This window comes from Pseudogymnoascus verrucosus (genome assembly GCF_001662655.1).
Source record: "Pseudogymnoascus verrucosus strain UAMH 10579 unplaced genomic scaffold scaffold_40, whole genome shotgun sequence".
Taxonomy (NCBI): domain Eukaryota; kingdom Fungi; phylum Ascomycota; class Leotiomycetes; order Thelebolales; family Thelebolaceae; genus Pseudogymnoascus; species Pseudogymnoascus verrucosus.
The window spans coordinates 122,270-142,655 of record NW_017263691.1 but is presented as its reverse complement, the minus strand read 5'-3'; the positions used below and the strand labels follow the sequence as shown (position 1 = coordinate 142,655).

At 52.6% G+C, this 20,386-nt stretch overlaps 9 protein-coding genes across 9 annotated transcripts; 8 read left to right on the top strand and 1 right to left on the bottom strand.

Annotated features, from left to right (window-relative positions):
• Positions 1 to 71: 71 nt before the first annotated feature.
• On the top strand, positions 72 to 3,866 carry VE01_07830 (uncharacterized protein). Its single transcript, XM_018277263.2, has 2 exons — positions 72 to 251; positions 347 to 3,866. Exon 2 carries the CDS (start codon positions 491 to 493, stop codon positions 3,683 to 3,685), a length of 3,195 nt encoding a protein of 1,064 aa, XP_018128011.2. The 5' UTR covers positions 72 to 251; positions 347 to 490; the 3' UTR covers positions 3,686 to 3,866.
• On the top strand, positions 3,867 to 5,130 carry VE01_07829 (uncharacterized protein; the record flags this gene model as incomplete). The annotated part of the gene is made up of 1 exon (XM_018277262.2): positions 3,867 to 5,130. Exon 1 carries the CDS (start codon positions 4,261 to 4,263, stop codon positions 5,128 to 5,130), a length of 870 nt encoding a protein of 289 aa, XP_018127952.1. The 5' UTR covers positions 3,867 to 4,260.
• A 1,127-nt stretch (positions 5,131 to 6,257) lies between these two features.
• VE01_07828 (uncharacterized protein) lies at positions 6,258 to 6,635 on the top strand (the record flags this gene model as incomplete). The annotated part of the gene is made up of 2 exons (XM_018277261.1): positions 6,258 to 6,563; positions 6,633 to 6,635. The coding sequence occupies 2 exons, from the start codon at positions 6,258 to 6,260 to the stop codon at positions 6,633 to 6,635; spliced, it is 309 nt and encodes a 102-aa protein (XP_018127951.1).
• Positions 6,636 to 6,926: 291 nt separating this feature from the next.
• Positions 6,927 to 7,434, top strand: VE01_07827 (uncharacterized protein; the record flags this gene model as incomplete). The annotated part of the gene is made up of 1 exon (XM_018277260.2): positions 6,927 to 7,434. One exon carries the CDS (start codon positions 6,927 to 6,929, stop codon positions 7,422 to 7,424), a length of 498 nt encoding a protein of 165 aa, XP_018127958.1. The 3' UTR covers positions 7,425 to 7,434.
• A 1,288-nt stretch (positions 7,435 to 8,722) lies between these two features.
• Positions 8,723 to 9,280, top strand: VE01_07826 (uncharacterized protein; the record flags this gene model as incomplete). Its single annotated transcript, XM_018277259.1, has 1 exon — positions 8,723 to 9,280. One exon carries the CDS (start codon positions 8,723 to 8,725, stop codon positions 9,278 to 9,280), a length of 558 nt encoding a protein of 185 aa, XP_018127957.1.
• A 278-nt stretch (positions 9,281 to 9,558) lies between these two features.
• On the top strand, positions 9,559 to 10,206 carry VE01_07825 (uncharacterized protein; the record flags this gene model as incomplete). Its single annotated transcript, XM_018277258.1, has 1 exon — positions 9,559 to 10,206. One exon carries the CDS (start codon positions 9,559 to 9,561, stop codon positions 10,204 to 10,206), a length of 648 nt encoding a protein of 215 aa, XP_018127960.1.
• Positions 10,207 to 11,385: 1,179 nt separating this feature from the next.
• On the bottom strand, positions 11,386 to 13,159 carry VE01_07824 (uncharacterized protein; the record flags this gene model as incomplete). The annotated part of the gene is made up of 1 exon (XM_018277257.2): positions 11,386 to 13,159. The coding sequence occupies exon 1, from the start codon at positions 12,004 to 12,006 to the stop codon at positions 11,386 to 11,388; it is 621 nt and encodes a 206-aa protein (XP_018127959.1). The 5' UTR covers positions 12,007 to 13,159.
• An 806-nt stretch (positions 13,160 to 13,965) lies between these two features.
• Positions 13,966 to 16,571, top strand: VE01_07823 (uncharacterized protein). Its single transcript, XM_018277256.2, has 2 exons — positions 13,966 to 14,700; positions 14,750 to 16,571. Exons 1-2 carry the CDS (start codon positions 14,593 to 14,595, stop codon positions 16,385 to 16,387), a joined length of 1,746 nt encoding a protein of 581 aa, XP_018127954.1. The 5' UTR covers positions 13,966 to 14,592; the 3' UTR covers positions 16,388 to 16,571.
• A 340-nt stretch (positions 16,572 to 16,911) lies between these two features.
• VE01_07822 (uncharacterized protein) lies at positions 16,912 to 20,239 on the top strand. Its single transcript, XM_018277255.2, has 3 exons — positions 16,912 to 16,946; positions 17,003 to 18,580; positions 18,630 to 20,239. Exons 1-3 carry the CDS (start codon positions 16,932 to 16,934, stop codon positions 19,953 to 19,955), a joined length of 2,919 nt encoding a protein of 972 aa, XP_018127953.1. The 5' UTR covers positions 16,912 to 16,931; the 3' UTR covers positions 19,956 to 20,239.
• The last annotated feature ends 147 nt before the right edge of the window (positions 20,240 to 20,386 follow it).

The following is a 20,386-nucleotide window of genomic DNA, read 5'->3' as shown; positions in this document are numbered from 1 at the left end:
TACACTGCACTTTTGGCTTATCGTGGTTAACGTGGGCACCGGAAACCTGGAACATTTTGTTGATTCTTGTTGTTGTGTGCGTCAGTGTGGTATTGGCGTCACTGAGTAAAGCTCCCACTCACTTCCCACATTCTCTCGACTTGCATTATACAGCAACTGCAAGCTTACTACTACCTGGTCACACCCGTTCTCAGTCGTATACGAGGAGAATATCTCTCTTCAAGAGCCGCTTAGGCTCTATATCGCCACTGGTAAGTAGCAGCTAAGGCATCGCGTGCCTAGGCCCTGCCTGTGCGTTCCATGAGGAATGACGAGTTTGGCCCCTCTAACTGACAACGCACCTCAGACCGCTCGCACAACAACGCCAACCTGCGACCAACTACAGCGTTTCAGTAGCCCTAACACTCTTGATCGTTTGGAGAGCTTCGTTTTGAGAAAGGCTTACCGATGCGTGCACTGCCGCCACCTTGAGGTTTCCCTTGACGGCTCGATGGAGACCGACGACCCCATACACATCCAGAAGAGGAGCTCCTCTCAGCACTCCGACATTTCGACTAGGAGCCGGAGATCACAGACTACGAGAGTACGATCACGCAAGACGCCATCATACGCGTCTAGCTCGGCGTCCTCGATAGCTGCTTCCGACAAGTCACTCACATCATTCCCCTCATTCTCGCCCGAGTCGCCGTCGCTCCAGAAACCCCGTCCTTTTGACGCGGCACTTATCGATGACAGGACTGCTCTCCCGACGAGACGAACTTCGAACCATGCGCCCTCTATGGTAGAGAGCCTGACGCAGTCCTCGCCGCCAAATGAAGCGCGATCAGCACTGTTCGATGACGCGCCGATGAACACGAGCTACGTCCCTGGCGCGATACATCTTGCCAGCGACGAGTTTCTCGAGCGTTTGATAGCACGACAAGGGGCGGTGAATCTTGTCCGTCAGATCTCTTCAGACCTTGCTCAAAGGGATGCACAGGTTGCACGGCTACGACAGAAGGCGGAGGAGAGGGAGAGAGCGCTGAGGAAGGTCATTCTTGAATGTGGCTTGTCCAACTTGGACCTCGAGAGGCGTCTCCGAGCGATCGAGGAATCGAAATATGCGGATGATGCGAGCATAGCAACTGACTCTGGGGTTGGTGGCTTGGAGACGATGATAAATGACGCCATGATTATTGACGCCGAAATCGACGACTACGGCTTATCTGGCGAAGCTACGATCCGAGCATTAGACAAGCCGAAGCAAGCACCGGCGCCCGACCTATCCAAGGGGACGACGAGGAACTGGAAAGACTATATATGGGGCGGAACCAGCAAAAAGAGCAGCCAAGCAAGCAGTATCAGCGAGGAGCATGATGACCCGGACGCACCGACAGGACTCCCAAATCCACCTCGAAAAGCAGATCGCCGCAGTGTGCTACAAAATGGACTGTTTCACCCGCCGGATGCGGATTCTCCTACGCGTGCGAGCAGAGCATCCAGCTTACACAATATTAACTCACAAACGACCCGTAAGCCTTCAATGTCTCTAGCAGCTATGGCCCTCAAGCTGGTGGCCGGGGCTAGTGGAGCTGCAACACCAAGTCGGGATAGCGATGCGTCTTCCGTACAAGGGCAGTCTAATGACGCTACGGGGCGACAGTCTTCCAAGTCTCAATCATCAGCTGCTACACCGAGAGTTGTTTCGCGCCAGACTGGTAGGGTATTACAGGGTAATCGCAGGACAATCAGTGGAACCTCTTCAGGCGGTCCAACCCGCAATGGACTTCAAGCTATTGCCGCGGACCAGCAAGACAAGGCGACGGATGTGACCAACTACGGACCCGTTGAGATGGACACAATTCTACCTTTCGAGAACCAGCCGCCTACCGTCACTCAAGTCAATAACCATCAATATAACCCGGAGTTTCTAACGGATCGATTTGGCTTCATTTACGACCAGAGACGGAAGAAGAGGCAGAAGGATGCTACTGATACCCTGAAGAACACGAAGCACGGAAGACACGGAAGCAGGACGGAAATGATCAACACTGCTAGAGATACCATCTCGTCTCCGGAGACTATTATAGATACCAGTGCTGAAGTTGATGAAAGGCCAGACACGCCGTTGTCAACAGAAGAGCCTGTCGAGAATGGCAAACCGGGCAAAAAGTGGCAAGACTACCTGAAGATAGCGACGTTCCCGACGGAGCTGCTTTCGCACACTCCCTCGATGAGTTTACCCAATCTGGAAGTTATGGAAGGCGAGGAGGCGCCAAAGCTTGTTGGGATGAAAGCATCTGATGGAGGCTTTGTACCACCTACAAATGTCACGGTTGCCGTACCAACTGTATCCACGACCGTTTCGACGTCAGTTTCTACAAAGTCCGCTGTCCCATTGGCAGAAGAGGATATTGAGCCTGTGAAGCTGCTTCTAAAGCAGCTTGGAGAGGTGCATGATTCTCTGCAGCGCGAGAAAACTGTTAAATGGAATGATTTCCTTCGCAAAGTACGCGCTGAGCGTAAGCGTGAGAGCGAGGCTGCCACAGCGGCTGCGGGGGACTCGAAGTCACAACGATCCAAGACAGTCATGCCCGAAGTCAGCATAACAGACGGCGAGATCATCGGAGTCTCAGGACTTGGAAATAAAGGAAAAGCTGGGAGGGCAAAGTGGCAAGAGTTCAAGCAGCTGGTGTTATCTGGAATCCCAGTGTCATACCGTGCAAAGATTTGGGCGGAATGCTCGGGGGCTACTACTCTACGAGTCCCCGGTTATTACGATGATCTTGTTACGAATCGCGATGGAAACGATGATCCTATTATCGTCTCACAAATCAGCATGGATATAAACCGCACTCTGACGGACAACATCTTCTTCAGGCGAGGCCCAGGCGTCGCGAAGCTGGAGGAAGTGCTTTTAGCCTACTCTAGAAGGAACAAGGAAGTGGGATATTGCCAAGGCATGAACTTGATTACGGCTTGCCTTCTCTTGATTATGCCTACAGCCGAGGACGCCTTCTGGCTACTTACAAGCATTATCGAGAATATCCTACCACAAGGATATTACGACCATAGCCTCCTCGCATCACGTGCTGACCAGCAAGTTCTGCGCCACTTTGTAGCAGAGCTCCTGCCGAAACTGTCGAAGCACCTCGACGAGCTAGGTATCGAGCTAGAGGCGCTAACTTTCCAGTGGTTTCTGAGCGTATTCACAGACTGCCTGTCAGCCGAGGCGCTATTCCGCGTCTGGGATGTGGTATTCTGTATCAACGATGGCAGCACTTTTCTGTTCCAGGTCGCGCTGGCCCTACTCAAGCTCAATGAGAAGCAGCTTCTGCAGTGCCCGACGCCGGCCGGTATATACACGTACATCAACCACCAGATGACCAACCATGCTATCAGCATTGACGGCTTGATTCATGCATCAGAGGGGCTACGCAGGGTGGTACGGAGGGAGGATGTTGAGTCCCGCCGCAATAAAGCTATCGAGGCGGAGAAGGATCTTATACGGCAGCGGGAAGCAAAGAATAACCTCCGCAAGGCTGAGAGGCAGGCTGCGCTTAAAAACAGTGCCTTCCAGGCGGCAGAAGTAAGATCTGCGTCCCCAGCCAGAAGTATAGCTACAAGAGAAGAGGTGGTTCCAGACGATCTTACTCTGCAGACTCCGAAGCCATTGAACGACGAGGCGATGATTAGTTTGGGTTGAACTGGGTATATGGGGTGAGGCGCTCAAGGAATGGGGGGGTAGATGGTTCGGCGATGGTTGCATATTGGCGGCGTTTTTGGAGCTGGAGACTAAGAACGGTTAGATTTACAATGATACCCGGGCTCTAACACAGGTTGAGAATCCAACCAGAAAAAAGAAGCTACATCTTTGGTTTTGCAAGAGCTAAAAGCTGCACGTGAATGCTTTGAGATGTCGACGGCGTGGAGCTAATTTAGGGTTTGAAGGTCTGCCTTTGGAGCTATGGTGTTCGGGTGGTGTCAACTTTTGATAACTAACTTTAGCTCCCGGTCCGGCCCCTCGAAAGACCTGCCTAAATGTGAGTACTGCCAGACAATTTTAAAATGATGCCAGGTTGGTTGGAACATGCTTTATTTATCTCTCTCTCTCTTGTCTACTTCCTTTCGTTCTTCTGCACAATAAATATACCGTCTCAGCACAACTCTCAGTCGTCAGGTCAACTGCCTCAAATATCATAACCCAACATTTCAGTCTCATTTGAACAATATTCCCACCTATATTAATTGCCTTCCATACCACGCATTGCCATACACACCATGCCCGCTCCAGAGCCTCAAGCAGCCACGGGCAAGCAAGCCAGCGAGCTCCAACAGCCGCAATCCGCATTTGCTATTATCTCGTCCCAGCGCTGCGCAAACCAACCCTACAGCGCCAAGGACATGCCTTTAGCCGTGTCAACCCTCAAACGAGTGAAAGCCCGTCTCCATTCCCTCGCTGCGTCCTCCAAGCTCCCAAGGAAAACCTGTACCTCTCCCGAAGCATTTGCAACTTCACACCTACATGCCCAGGTGATCCCCAAGGCACCCCTCCTAAAGACGCGTGTTGAAGACCGACCTAAAGCCATCGGCGCCTGCTCATCAGAGCCCGTAGTAGAGACCGAGGCTTCCGTCCCGGCTATCTCGATACCAGCAGACATCAAGGGACCCATCCCCACTACCCCAATACCAGCAGAAACCCAAACCATCGACGACTCCCCCACCACACTATTCGACGTCCACAGCACACTACTTGGCCGCACCGCCACGCGCTACGCCGCTGCCAGAGCGTTCAACCTAGGTCTGCCGGCGCCGGATAGGGATGAGCTAGTTGAACTTTGCGATGATATTGCGAGAAGGGAGAAGAAGCCGGGAATTACATGGTCGCTTGAAGGGACGTATGTGCCTCGTGGGGTGCCGAGGGGGAGGGTGACGAGATTTGTGGAGACGGGGTTGTTAGAGGTGGAGGCTGAGATGTCGGTTGAAGCGCAGTCGGAAGAAGAGGGCAGCAAGGATATAGAGAAGAAGGAGAGTTTTGTGGCTCAGGTGCCACTCAAGAGCGGTAGGCGCCGAGTGAGGGGCTTGTGGAAGATGAGGAAACGAGGGAGGGAGTTGGGGACGGGCTGTCAGGGGAGGTTGGTGAAGGTTTGAGAGATGAATGGAGGGGTGTGATGGGATGCATATTGGATAGTTTGTTGGTATAGTAATTGAGGTCATTGATGTGTATTGTGGATCATATTTATAAACCATCTCATGTGAGTGATCGGGTTGCGGTATTCCTCATCCTAGAATATAAACCTTGGAGAATAAAGCAAGTAATTAATAGGGGGTGGAGGGGCGTGAGAGTCTGTTAGGGGGAATGTGTTGATCAGTCACTCAAATCGTATTCTTCACTTGTTAACTCTTCCTGCAGTACTATCAAGCGCTATTCATTGCCAAATGCGACAATCATGTGGCATTAGTGTGTTCGGGAGATGCTGTGCAGGCCAGGATGGCAACGTCTTGGGATCTAATATCGATTTATGGACCCTATCCTATTATGTGCAGCCGCATGGGTGCAAATTAGAGGGGCAGCGAGAAGGCAAGAACGTCAGACAGCAGGAACTACCACTACCAACAGCAAGAACGTCCACCAACAGGAACACCGCTAATGACAGCAAACTGCCCACTGATGAAAACACGCTCGGTGGCAGCAGGTACATAGCGGCGCAACTTAGTGCCACTAGCTTTGAGTTCAGTGACTCTATGACAGTAGCGTGTCGCCATCTTCTCAGGCGAGAATTCACGACTGGCAAATATGGTAAATTTTTTAAGGAACTCTCCTAGGTTGTCTTCCATCAATTATGGGCTTTGGTTTTTATATTTAGTATTTCAAGGCTGGTTAAATCCCATCCGTATATTATTTCCTTAGGGGACTGTATCAAATTATCAACTGATTTATCATATTTCGATGGACGAGGACCCCGATGGTCTCATAAAGGAAAAATACAGTCCCACCTACTCAAATAAACGTACGATCCTGTCAAGCCACCCCAAAATATATAAAAAACGTGCCAACCCTTTCCCCATCCCCATTCCAAACTTCCCAAAACCCCCAGTATCACCGCCAGTATCGCCAACCACCGACACCCATGGATTACGGCATGATAGACATGACAAACCATTTCCTCAACGATTTGGAAGGCAGGGCATTATTGCACTCGCAACCCCCTTCTTCATCTCCACGACTAGATACACCACACTGTGCGCAAATCCCGCCATCATCAGCAGCACCACCAATGACCACCCCGCCACCATACACTGTCGCCGCCGCCGCCGTCGCCGCTCCTAGGCCTGGCCCAGCAAATCCTAAAGCTCCTGCAGGAGAAGCTTCTACCACCCCTGCAGAGCCCGAACCTAGAGCATCAAGCCTCTACGATATAACGGCTGCAACACAACGTCGCGTAGTAGAGGATGTGGTGGACAAGATGCGGAGGCAGATGGTGAAAGAGTTAGGGGGTATGGAGAGGCGGCTAGTTGCTAGAGTGGAGGCGCAGGAACGGATGTTAAAGGAGGGGAGGGGGAAGGAAGTGATGGATGAAGATGTAAGGAAGCTGATGCCGTTCCTTCTTATTTGTATGGTGATGATGGGGTTTCTTTATTTGATGAGAGAGTGAGGGGGTGGGCTGAGGATGGGAGTTTGGATGGGGAGTTTGGAACGTGTTTCTATTAATTATATGGAAGAAACCAACTATTTTAAGCCCTCGCTATTAACAGCACTAAGTGAACATATAAGGCCTATAGTCCCATTAAACAATTTTCGTACTCCTCTAAATAAACGTACGATCCCCGCCTCCTGAACCATAAAAGGAGGCGCTACCCCCCGCCCCCACAATATCTAACACAAGATTCTCAAATATCAGCCTCAATATTAACAACAGTCAATATTAATATCAACACCAGCACCAATGACCACCACCGCACCTCCTCCTCCACCATACGCGGAAACCGCGTCCCCAGCCCCAGCCCCCGTCCCGGCCGACGCACCCGCACCTGTACATGAGCCCGCACTTGCACCCGCTTCCATAGCCAAAGAGCCTACCTCAATCGAGGAGCAAATGTCACAGATCAAAGAAATACGCTCGCAGCGCGATCAAAAAAAGTTACAGCTCGATAGAGAACGCTTACAGCTCAATGAAGAATGCTTAGAGATTGATGAAAAAAACTCACTGCTGGAGGAACTATACCTGTGGCTCGAGGAACTACATCTAGAGGGCTCGGACCAGTACCCGCAGCTCCAGAGGCACTATTTTAAGCTCCAGTATATCGGCTGGAAGCGCGAGTACAGATACGATCAGCGCATGCTACAGTACGCGCGGAACAAGTTACAGCTGGCACAGCTCGATTGCCAGCACACAAAGCTAGAGCTCCAGCTCTCACTCCAGCTCTTACAGGACTGGCAGTAAGAATTCAAGGTCTGTGATTAAGAAGAACAATGATGTGTATAGCAGCGCTTGGTCGCAAAAATGGCGTATCCAGGTCGACTAAACCAAGTATCTGTTCTCGTAAACGGAGAAGCTACATACTATGGACAATGCTCGGAAATATGGGATGGAGGATATGAAAGCTCACGGGCGACGGATACATGACGCAGCAGAGGAGGGAAAGAGAGTGGCCAGGGAAGGGAGGAGATGGGGCGAAAGTGGGAGTGTTCCGATTCTGCTAGTTTCGTTCTAAAATTTACCACATTCTCATTCTAATGAAAACGAGGACCCCTACGGCTTCACAAAAAAATATCCCCATTCCCTCAAATAAACGTATCATTCCTCGAATCATCCGAATCTTCAAAGAACAGTCACCCCACCCACGATCTATAGGCCAAAAATTTCTAGAAATACCAGTTATCAGCACTACCACTAATGGTCTCAAATCCCACTCCTACTCTTCCCACTCACAACCACGCTTTTTCTCCCACTACCCGATCACCACAAAAAACGGCCTCAAATACTACGCACACATCTAAACCCACATTAACATTCCCATTCCCAGTTACCAAACCACCTCGCCATCTCCAACACAAACAGCCTCAGCGGCGCGCCACACACAGCACCAGAACCCATGGCTATCCCCCCTCCACCACCCTACGACGCTCACAGAGCCGCTCAGTTGCCTGCAGTACCACGGACTCTCGAAGAGCGGGTATCAGCTCTCACAGTTGCAGTAGCAGAGATGCATAGGCAGACTACTACTCGACTAAGCGGTATGGAAAAGCGATTAGGAGACCAGATGGAGAAAATGCAAGCACAGGGGAAGAAACTGGAGGGGCTGGTAGGTGAGACGAGGGAGGCGGCGGAGGGAGTGAGGTGGTGGGCTGTTGTGGTGTGTATCTTGATTGCGCTTGGGGTGATGTCGGTTCTTAATGGGGGGTGGGTGATAGTGTTTGCGGTGGGGTTTTATTTATTATGTGCAGGAGGAGCCGACTATTTCAAGTCTGAGCAGCTAATAATATGTCTATGCCTTGGGGGTTAAAATAATGCCGGAATAAGGCCAACTAAGTGATACTAATGCTTGCCGCTATTTTTTAGAAAGTAAATAGCTTTATAAAGCTAATAGTAAATCTGTCACATGCCTCCAAACGTACCATCATCCGCCCCTTTAAATAAACATACGATTAAAGTTTTCCCCCGGATTATAAAGGTAGGCGATAATTCCCCCACAAAGTATAACACAAGTTTCTTGAATATCAGTATCAATACCAGTACCAATGACCAGCACTACACCTCCTCCACCATACGGGGAAGCCACCTCCGCCGCTCCTGACCCCACCAACGCTCCCGCCTTCGAAACCTCAGCGGCCACCTCACTCTCGGAAGAATGCTCACTATTCCAGGAGGAACATGCCCAGATTGAGAAAACCCGCTTCCAGCTCCAGGAAACCCGCCTCCAGCTCGACGAAACCCGCCTACAGATCAACGAACAATGCTGGCAGCTTGAGGAAACGCGCCTCGAGCTATCAGAACAAAAAACGCATATCGACTCCCTCTACTCGCATCTCGAGTCACTGCGGTCGTGCTTTCAGGAACCGGACTACGCTAAGAACGAGCGGCTTCGGGGGCTGCATTCGCAGCTCAAGGAAGTGCATGCGCGGATGCACGAACTACAGCGGAAGCGGGTGGAAAGTTACGAGCTGCGTAAGGTGCTGTATGGCCAACGCAAGTTGCCATATGATCAGAGCAGGGTGAAGTACGAGCAACGAAATATCCAATTAGAGCAGCGCAGGATGAAATATGACCAACGCAACGAGAATGCTCCTATTGATTGAACCATATTATACAAGAAACTAATTATTTCAAGGCCACAGCTTTTAAAACAATACCAAGAAGAAGGCCAAGTAATAATACTATCAACCGTTATTCTCAAACCTAAATGAATCTATGAGCCGATGATAAACCAATCACACCCCTCCGCACCACCACACACCATATTATCACCCCATTGAAATAAACATACGACCCCCCTCCCCACATTATAGAAATAAAGACCAACCCCCCCATAATATACACAAATCTCTCCCAAATATCAGTACAAACACCAGCCAATATGCGCCTCAACATCAACTTCACCATCATGACCACCATCCCCCCTCCTCCCCCGCAACCCGCACCCCCGGCACTCCCCGCCCCTAGAGCCCCAGCGCCCACCTCACTCTCAGACTCGCTCTCGAAACTAGACTCGCAGATCTCGGAAAAAGACCAGCATCTCTCATCGCTCCGCTTAGGGCTTACGTCGCTCCGCTCGCAGATGATGGAGGGGGGACTGCACTCCCAGAGCGACGAACTCTATCAACAGCGCACAGAGCAATACCTACAGCTCCTGGAAGCGCATTCGCAGCACAGAGACGAATACCTTCATCTCAAAGACGAATACTTAAAGCTGTTAGAAGTGTACCTAAATCGCGAGAAGGAATACATGCAGCTTAATAAGGGGTATTTGAAGCTTGATAAAAGGGCCTTCAAAATTAGTAAAAAAGACGTCAAGCGTGAGAAAAAATATCTGAGGCTTTGTAGGAAAGACCTGCGGCTTGAGCGGAAACGGACGATGCTCGAATCACAGTACTCGACGATTGACGACGGTGATCAAAGCCTGGAAATGAGAGTCTGGGTTTCAGAAACTAGGGGCTGGATGCCAAGGCTCGAGCTGTGCCAAATGTCAAACCTCCTCTACTGCGACGAAAGAATCGCGACATAACGGCTGGTGAATAAGCTGGTGGATATGAGGGGACGGGGTAGAGGATGCGGTGGTGAATGGGTGGTTGCGGTTGGGAAGTTGGATGTGGGAGTTTGGATTTAGTTTGGATTTAGGAGTTTAGAATGTGCATTTATTGAATTGTATGTAAGAAAGCTAGCTAACAATATGTCGATGCCATAGTCGGAAGAAGGATAAGTGATACTACTATACATCACTAATTTTTCAAAACTAAATAAATTCATGGGCTGATTGATGATAGATATATCACCTGTCCCCCTCCATACTACTAATAAGTATAGCGCACAAGATGAAGAACCACACTCACACTCACCCCATTCCCACCCCCTAAATAACCATACGACTCCCTCCCCCCCCCGGATTATAAAAAAAGAGCCGCCAACCCCCCAAAATCTCCCAACACAAGTTTCCCGAACATCACAGTACCAGATCTAATATACGCCTCCTCAATATCAATATCAATATCAATATCAAACATCAACATCAACACCACCACCAGCACCACCAGCACCAATGACCAACATCACCAGCCCCCCCCTCCCCCCAACCACGCAAAACCAACAACCTCCCACCCCGCCCTCCCCCTCCGACCACCCCCACCCCCAGCGCCCCCCGGCCTCCCAGCCGCACCCACAGCAGACCCCACATCTGCCGCCCTCGCCCTCCAACTCTCCACCCTCCCAGCCACACCCACCGCGGACCCCTTATCCCCCTTATCCCCCGCCCTCGCCGCTCTCGGACCCACGGCGCCTCCCTCCCTCCTAGAAGCATACTCGCGAGTCGAGGCCGCCTATTTGAAGCTCAAGGTCTTTCATTCGAAGCTCGAATCCCAGCTCGGGACGAACACCAGCTGGAAGGTCGCTGCGGAGTATTGGGAGCTTGTGGCTGGGTATTGGGAGAGTGAGGCGAGGTGTAGGGCGTTGAGATATAGGTTGGGATGTGTGTTGGTGGGGGGGGGAGAAGGAGGGATGGTGTGTGTCCGCTCCAGATGAGGGGATTGGGAGATGGGGGGATTGGTTTTCGAGAGTACGAGATTAAAGTTTACACTATGGGGAGTTTATAACATGTCTTTAATTCATTATGTGCAAGAAAATCCCAACTACCAACTCTCCGCAACCAACAACACCTAGCAAAGAGACAAAACCTAGCACTTCACCCTATTTACTCCCCAACATCAACCCTCACCCTAACCACAACCCCCCACCCCGTCCCCGTCTCCCAAACCCCAAACACATTCTCCCTCCTCCACCCCCCCTGCTCCTCCTTCACACTCACATCCACCCCCTCCCCTCTCATCCCCTTCAATCCCAATTTCTCCTCCAACGCCCTCTCTAACCCCTTTGCCAGCCCATTCGCTGCGTCCTGGTCGTCCCAGAAGTGGTCACTTTCCAGGACGTCGAATTCAATAAACTCCTTCTCTGCATCCTCCGCAGCTGTGCCTGTCAAAACTTCGGAGGAGGTAGGTGAGACGTGGCCGTTTGCGCAGAAACTCAGCTTCGCAGCCGTAAACCCCGTACTCCCGTAATCGGCCAAAAACATCTCAGTCCGCGAGGCCATGTGCGTGACCAGCCGTCGGTGCAAGACTGCAGCAGGATCGGAGGAGGAGGCGCGGTTGGCGGCGATGCGGGTGCGGAGGTTGGTGAGCGGGTTAGAGGGGGATTGTTTGGTGTCGGAGGGAGGAGGGGAGGAGTCGTAGATGGAGGTGTAGGCGGGGGGGGGGAGGTCGGAGGGGGAGGAGGGGTCGGTGGGGAAATCTGGGGGAAGGGATTTGGAGTCGCTCATTTTTTGGGTGGTGGTGGTGGTGGTGGTGGTGGTGGATGGGCGGGTGATGGATGATAGAGGTGACGGTGAGGTGATGTGAGGTGATGTGAGGTTCTGTGGTAATGGAGAGGTGGTTTGAGATTCTGAGGTTCTGTGGTAATGGAGGGTGATCTGAGGTCTAGTGAATAGAGATGTGACTCAGAGATTCTGAGAAGTAATGGGTTATGATGTTTAACGACGATGATGATGCGTCTGATGGCCGGACTGAACCAGAGTTGCAAGAAAGGTGAGAATCAATCTCTAGCGTCAGTGAATCCCCCAACGTCGGCCTAAAAACTCACAGCCCCTCAGTCTTCGGTCTTCGGTCTTTAGACCTCAAGAATGATATCTCGTTTCAACGTGCCAAAAGTGCACCGCGCTTAGCGTCTTACTCCAACTTTATCTCGTCCTGACGTACACTGATCACATGCACCCTCTCTGAGGCGATGAGATTCAATACCCGCTAACTAGCGTCGGACACAAGGCTCTCTTTCAATCGATGGCACCACTTGTCGCGGAGAACAAACGCACGATGGGTGGTTGATAGAACGACCAGACCAGCCGCGGAGAACTGTTATCTCTAAGCGGGGAATGGGGAGTGGAGGGAGGAAGACAGATGGTGGTCAGGCTGGCACGGAAAGGCGGCACAGCACAGCGAGCAGCGGCACAGCAACAGCAGGGGAATCCTATAAGCGCCTAGGCGAGGCGGCGATCAGCGGGCAGAAGCGGAGGGGTGAGCGGCAAGCCAAGGCGAAGCGATGGGTGGTGGGTAGTGAGTAGGAGAGGAGAAGGAAGAGTGGTGCGTGGGGTCCAGAGACAGGACGAGAAGGTTACGGGCTAGGCGTTCCTTGGAGGCTCAGCGAGTGGTCAGGTAAGGTGAGTGTCTAACGTTCCGTCTGAACCGAGTTGCTAGGAGGGATGGATGCGATGTGATGCACGTGTAGAGGGATTTTGGAGGTTTAATTGGCATGCATATGGCTGGATTGGAGAAACCCCTTTATTGATGCTGATATTTCCATCTCCCACGAACGTACAACGAGTAAGTGTACTGTAAAAGCCTCAGAGCCGGCCAAAAAGCCTCACGACCACTCTTCAGTAGCGCGATGATGTGCCCGCTCGTATCGTATGAGGGTCGTTGCAGCGACGAGGCTGAGGCGGAGCACGGGGAGGCGGTGCTGTGTTAGTTAGTTGGTACAGTAAATGGCAGCCTGGAGGGAGCTAGTGCGGAAGTGGATGTTAGGCTGGCCGATAATGTGGGGGGGGGCTTGTCAACGTCTAGTGATGCGGGAGTGTGATTGGGTGAAGGGGATGGCAGCCCAATGTTAGCAATGTTATGGGGTCACTTGTGGGGTGGGATTGAATGTCAGATTTTGGCTTGGAGTGCTTGGAATCATGCCGACTTTGCCGACTTAGCTAACAATGGCCAACAAAGGGGGATCAAAGGCCTCAGATAGATGCTCAAATGGTAGGGGGAGGTATTATCGCTGTCGTTGGGTATGGGAGGGTACTTACTCTGCTAGTACTGTGCTATTTACTCTACTCCTTACTCTGCTATTTACTCTCTCTGCTACTTGCTACTACTTGATACCATGGGATGCGATAATACGAAACTCCTGCATCAGGACATATTTACCGTTTGACAGGCCATACAGTATGATATTGGCGTCAAACACTGCCAGTGTCAGTCTCAGTCTCACCGTTTGTTTGACTGTTACTGTTTACTGTTTGACTTCCCGAATGAGGCTGAGGCTGAGCTTGGAGCCTAACGAGGTAGCCTTGTGTCTCGCCATCTCAATGGCTCCTTCCTTCCTCCCCTCAGATCTGCCCTCCGATCGTCTCCACACAGTTTGTTATTGCATGCACATCTCCTGCTTGCTCCCACTCAATCAATCACCGGCTCCCACGTCTCCACGTCTCACCTCCCTTTCTCACCGTGCCCATTCCCGTACCATCAATCCCGCCGTACTATCCCCCATTGCCTCATTGCCCCATGGCCCCCATGGCCCCATAATTCCCCCATATCCGCTAGAAGGCACTCAGCTGCTTCTAGCGCTGTACTCTAGTGCTGTACGTACCAAGAGCCAAGGCTAATTAACTAACTCTCCTAACTAATTCTCTCAAACTGGAGTACTACGAACGATACCGAATTAGGAGTAGCAGGCCGGCGGACTGGACTGAGAGGAGTACCGTTATGTTGCAACCTTGTTGGCTGTGCTGGAGGGCTGCATTTGTCGGTATCGGCTGTCGAGATGGTGGTTGCCAAGTAGTGTGAGTCCATGCAAGCCCATCCTATGGCTGCCCATTCATTCATACCCCCTCTTCACGTCACATTCATTCCAGTATATGTATATATAAAGGGACCATTCACCTCCTACCCATTCTTCTTTTTCTTTATTCTCCAGGCTTCATTCGATTCTATTCGATTCCTGTGTTTAAACTCGTCGACACACTCTTGTCGCTCAACTGCTCATACGTTTATCACTCGACTCCCTGATACTATACTAACTAAACCTCTAACACCACATCAATCCCACATCACTCTCACATCGATCTATCACAATCGCAACGATGGTTTTCTACACCATTGCCCAGCCAGATGAGTACCTGGCCATCACCGGTGCGGGTGTCCGCACCGTCAAGATCGCCAAGAAGGGCTTCATCTGGCCTATGCAGAAAGTGAGTCTCACCACAACCCTCAAAACTATCACATTCTAACATTTCACAGTGCATGCGCTTCACCATCCAGCCTAGGGATTACCCTATGAACCTCCGCGCCATGACCAAAGAGAAGCTCCAATTCGAGCTCCCCGTCGTCTTCACCGTCGGCCCGGACCTCAACCAGCGCGGCGACAACGCCATCGTTCACGGCGAAGCCAGCGCCGAGGACCGCGAGGACCGCGGCGATGCCCTAATGAAGTACTCCATGCTCCTCGCGGGCGCCGCCACCACCGGTGGCCATGCCCACATCGAGAGTATCGTCAAGGGCATCATCGAGGGCGAGACCCGTGTCCTCGTCAGTTCCATGACCATGGAAGAAATCTTCACCGAGCGCGAGCAATTCAAGAAACGCATTTACCACAACATTCAATCTGAGCTCGATCAATTCGGACTGAAGATCTACAACGCCAACGTCAAGGAGCTTACCGATGCTCCCAACTCCAACTACTTCGCCTCCCTCTCCCGCAAAGCACATGAAGGCGCATCCAACCAAGCTCGTGTCGACGTCGCTGAGGCGCAATGGCACGGTAACGTAGGAGAGGCCGAGAGGCAAGGTCGCCAGAACCGCGAGATTGCAAAGATTCACGCCGAGACTGCGGTCCAGAAGACCGAGCGAGACACTGAGAAATCGCAAGCTGAGGCGCTCCTCGCTACCCGCAAAGCGGCGTTTGATCGCGACGTAAACATCGCCAAGATCGAAGCCAGTCGTGCTGTCGAGGTAAAGGACGAGCAGCTCCGCAAGGACGTCGAGTCCCTCCGCGCCGCGACTGAGATTGAACGTCTCCGTGCTTCGGATGTCGTGAAAGCTACTATCCTGAGAGAATCCCAGCAGCAAGCTTCAGACGCGCGCGCGTACGAGACTCAAACTAAAGCTTCTGCGGATTTCTTCCTCGCGCAAAAGGCGGCTGAGGCGCGCGCATACGAGACGCAGACGAAGACCACCGCGGACGCCGACCGCGAGAAGCAGACTGCCCAGGCAAAGGCATTCGAGACGCAAGCTAAGGCCGACGCTGATAAATTCCGCGTCACCCGCGCCGCGGAGGCGACATACGTTGCTGATTCCAAGAAGGCGGAGGCGGAGGCATACAAGCTCAAGGTCATCGCTGAGTCGAGCTTCTTGGCTGAGGCGAAGAAGGCAGATGCCGAGGCCTACCGCGTCAAGGTCGCCGCGGAGGCAGCTTACATCAAAGCTACTCGCGCTGCTGAGGCGGGTAAGATTGCCCGTGTGGCTGAGGCAGAGGGTTTGACTGCCATGGCCGGCGCCTACGCCGCCATGAGCGACGCCTTCGGTGGACCCGCCGGCCTCGTCCAATACCTCATGCTCGAGAAGGGCGTCTACGGCGAGCTGGCACGCGCCAACGCGCAAGCTGTCCAGAACCTCAACCCCAAGGTCACAGTCTGGAACACGGGTAACCAAGCTGGCACCGGTGAGGGCGGAGAGGGAGGCGCGGATGCGGGAGCGAGTATTAGGAATGTGTACCAGATGCTGCCGCCGCTGATGACGACGATTAAGGAGCAGACGGGGGTTGAGCTGCCGGAGTGGCAGGTTGGGAGGCTTGGGGGGAAGGCGGGGCCAGCGGCAGCGGAGAGTGTGGTGGTGAATGGTGCGGGGAAGGGACAAGTTGTTACTGTTGCTGCGAAGTAGGGGGGTGATGTGAGGGTTTCTTTTGTACAGTATTACTGCCTGTCTGCCTTTTTTCATTTGTTGAGAGCTGGGTTTTTATAGACGGTTTGCGGGGGTTTGGGGGGGATATCCACTATCGTTTTGCTTGTTGCTTCCCTTGGACAGAATAGGTTTATAGTTTTATAATGTTGATAACATCGAAATTAGCTGTATCGTTTACTTTGAGTGACTGGACGCTCGTATTGTCATTATAGTCGCTATGAACACTGCTCAGATGTATTGTAACTGAGTGATTGAAAGCCCGTATTTTAATTATAGTCACTATGAAGATTACTAGTATTTACAGTCACTCTCGTAACTTTTGAGCTGCATAGTCATCACGTTTACTTTGTCTTACCGTCAGTTTCCAACTTGATAACCCGGCGGGGTTGGTCCCTAGCATATTCCCCCATCCAGCCTAGCGCCCCATAGCTCAACCTCGCCTCACAGCCACCCTTATCACCACCTTGATAGCTCCGACCTCACCACCACCACTCCAACCTCCCCCCCCCAACATGCCAACACCATGGCCTTAACCTCCGTACGCCCTCCCTCCCCCCCCCAATCACCCACCCCCCATCTAACCCCCCATGGCAGTGGAAAACCTTCGACTTCTTCGAAGCCACCCAGCTCACCCCCCCCGACCCCGAAACCCCCATCTTCGCCGCATCCGCCATAAGCGCCATAACCTCCGGTTCCGACTCCCTCTTCCTCGCCTCCCCCGATGGAGATGTTCGGATCCTATCGCGCGGGTTCCGCGTCCAGAAGACCTGGCGCGCGCATGATGTCGGGGTGATTACGCATATGCGGCAGATTGAGGGGACGTCACTGCTCGTCACGATCGCCGAGGACCTGCCCCGAGAACCAATTCTCAAAGTCTGGGCACTGGACAAGCTGGTGAAGAAGACGGGGTTCCCGACGTGCACGAGCTCGCTCAGTATCCAGAATGGAAGGAAGCCGTTCCCGATCAGTGCGTTTGCGGCGCTGGGGGATTTAAGTCAGCTCGCGGTCGGGTTTGCGAATGGGGCGGTGACGGTGGTGAGGGGGGATTTGATACATGATCGCGGGACGAGGCAGAAGACTGTTTTTGAGAGCGAGGAGCCGGTTACGGGGGTGGAATTCAGGGATGTGGCGAGGTTGACGACGTTGTATGTTAGTACGACTGCGCGGTTGCTGAAACTTGTGATATCTGGGCAGGGACAAGGGCAACCGGCGAGGACCATTGAGGATGCGGGGTGTGGGGTGGGATGTATGACGGTGGATGAGAGAAATGGGGACGTGGTTGTGGTGAGGGATGATGCGATTTACTACTACGGCATTGACGGGCGCGGGCCGTGCTTTGCGTATGACGGCCCCAAGAGCCTGGTGCAGTGCCACGAGGAGTACTTGGCTATCATAACCCCCCCAGTCACGACATCGAATGCGAAATCGAGCACGCTGAGAAGGTTTGGGGGGAGTCAGGCGGAGGAGCTGTTTAATACGAGTACGTTCACGGTGCTGGATACGGAGCTGCAGATTGTGGCGCATTCGGAGAGTATGGTTAGTCAGATCCAGACGCTGTTGAATCTGTGGGGCGACCTGTATGCGCTCACGCTGGAGGGGAAGATTTTGAGGTATCATGAGAAGACGCTTGAGCAGAGGCTGGAGATCTTTTATCAGCGGAATTTGTTTATTTACGCTATCAATCTGGCGCAGAAATCGGGGATGGATGCGCAGCAGCAGAATGTTATCTTCAGGAAGTATGGAGAGCATTTGTACCAGAAGGGGGATTATGATGGCGCGATGCAACAGTATCTTAAGGCTATTGACAGCACGGAGCCGTCGCAGGTCATTAGGAAGTACTTGGATTCGCAGCGGATACATAATCTGATTGAGTACCTGGAGGAGCTGCATGAGCATCATAAAGCTACAGCGGATCATACGACGTTGTTGTTGAATTGCTACGCTAAGCTGAAGGATATTGATAAGCTGGAGAAATTCATCAAGTCGCCGGGGGATCTCAAGTTTGATCTCGACACGGCGATCTCGATGTGCCGCCAAGGCGGGTATTATGACCAAGCCGCATACCTGGCTACGAAGCATGGGGAGCATGAGATTGTCGTGGATATATTGATTGAGGATTCGAAGAAGTATAGCGAGGCCTTGAAGTATATCTGCAGGCTCGATCCAGAATCCGTAAGTACTCACATTTACACATCATCAGACGGAGGCTAACATTCCGAAGGCTTACCCGAATCTCATGAAATATGCCAGAGTGTTATTAGAGAACTGTCCAAAGGACACTACGAAAGTCTTCATCGACTACTACACGGGCAAATACCAACCCGTTCTCGAGGTTGTTCCCACCGAAACTCCTCCCCCAGAAGCAGGCTACGCACAAAATGCAGCTCAAGCGGTGCAAGGTCTCGCCAACCGTATTCCAGTGCCATTCAGGAATGCTCCTGCGCCAACACCAGCAACGCAGGTGGACATCAACCCCGCAATAAACGATGTGATAAACCTGGGCGACGGCAGCTCAACACCAACAATCCCCACGTACATCCCACCCCGTCCCCGCACCGCATTCTCCTCCTTCGTCGACCACTCCAACGACTTCATCACCTTCCTCGAAGCCTGCCTCGCCCAGCCCGACGTCCCCGAAAGCGACAAAGTCGACCTCTACACCACCCTCTTCGAGATGTATCTTCACAAAGCCAACGAAGATGACGGACATGATCGGGAAGAATGGGAGGCCAAAGCCAAGACTCTAATCGAGGGAAAAGACATCCCAATCGATACCTCTAACGTCCTCCTCCTCTCCCACCTTGCCGACTTCCAAGCTGGCTCCATCCTCGTCCGCGAACAAGCCGGGTTGCGCTTCGACATCTTCCGCTCCTACACCGCTGCTAAGGACACACGCGGCGCCATCAAAGCCCTCCGCAAATACGGCCCGGATGAGCCCGCACTCTACCCCGCAGCTCTCGCGTACTTCACATCCGACTCGCGGATCCTCAAGGAAGCAGGCAGCGAACTAGACGCGGTGTTAAAGAAAATCGACGACGACGGCCTCATGGCACCTCTGCAGGTCATCCAGACTCTGTCCGCTAACTCCGTCGCGACAATGGGCCTGATAAAACCCTACCTCCAAAAAACAATCGAGCGCGAGCGCCGCGACATCGACTCCAACAACCGCATCATCACCTCCTACAAGGCCGAAACGGCAACCAAGCGTCGGGAGATCGAAGAACTCAACACCCAACCCGTCGTCTTCCAAGCCACGCGCTGCTCGCGCTGCGGGAGCCCACTGGACCCGCCCATGGTGCATTTCCTGTGCAAACATAGCTTTCACCAGCTGTGTCTGAATGTGCCGAATGAGGCGGAAGGGGAGAAGTGGGAGTGTCCGACGTGTCGGCCGGGGAATGAGACGATTAGGGCGATTGTGAGGGCGCAGGGGGAGATGGCGGGGAAGCATGAGGTGTTTAGGGATGCGTTGGAGAGGAGTGGGGATAGGTTTGGCACGGTGAGTGAGTTTTTTGGGAGGGGGGTTTTGGGGGTGCCTGGGGCGGAGTAGGTGATTGAGAGGGGCGTTGGGAGGATGAGCGTCTGGAGTCTAGGCGCCGCTGGCTGGAGGCTGGGAGGGGCATTGGGAGAATGAGGGCCTGAAGTCTGGGTGCCGCTCACTAGATGATTAGAAGGGGCATTTCGAGGATGAGCGCCTGGAGTCTGGGTTCCGCTCGCTGTTTGACTGAGAAGAGCGCCGCGAAGAAAGGCGACTGAAGAGTAGCTGTGGCATAATAATATTTGGCTTGCTCATCCATAATGAAACCCGATAATAGTGCACATATACCCTTTGAGCTAATCTACTGTTTTGCTTAATTGGATTCGTATCTCTGAGCTCTTATCATGATAAAGCACCCTTGTATGTAGTGGCGTAGGCTACCGTAGCCTTGGTGGATCGGGCCGGCGGCCGCACTCGTCAGAGCAGATCACGCACACAGTCAC

Excerpts from the sequence above, each read along its gene's own strand:
- VE01_07830 (XM_018277263.2), top strand. The coding sequence starts at position 491 with ATGGAGACCGACGACCCCATACACATCCAGAAGAGGAGCTCCTCTCAG.
- VE01_07823 (XM_018277256.2), top strand. The coding sequence starts at position 14,593 with ATGGTTTTCTACACCATTGCCCAGCCAGATGAGTACCTGGCCATCACC. Across the intron at positions 14,701-14,749 it reads TCATCTGGCCTATGCAGAAA|TGCATGCGCTTCACCATCCA; the intron begins GTGAGTCTCACC and ends AACATTTCACAG.
- VE01_07822 (XM_018277255.2), top strand. Across the intron at positions 18,581-18,629 it reads GCAGGCTCGATCCAGAATCC|GCTTACCCGAATCTCATGAA; the intron begins GTAAGTACTCAC and ends AACATTCCGAAG.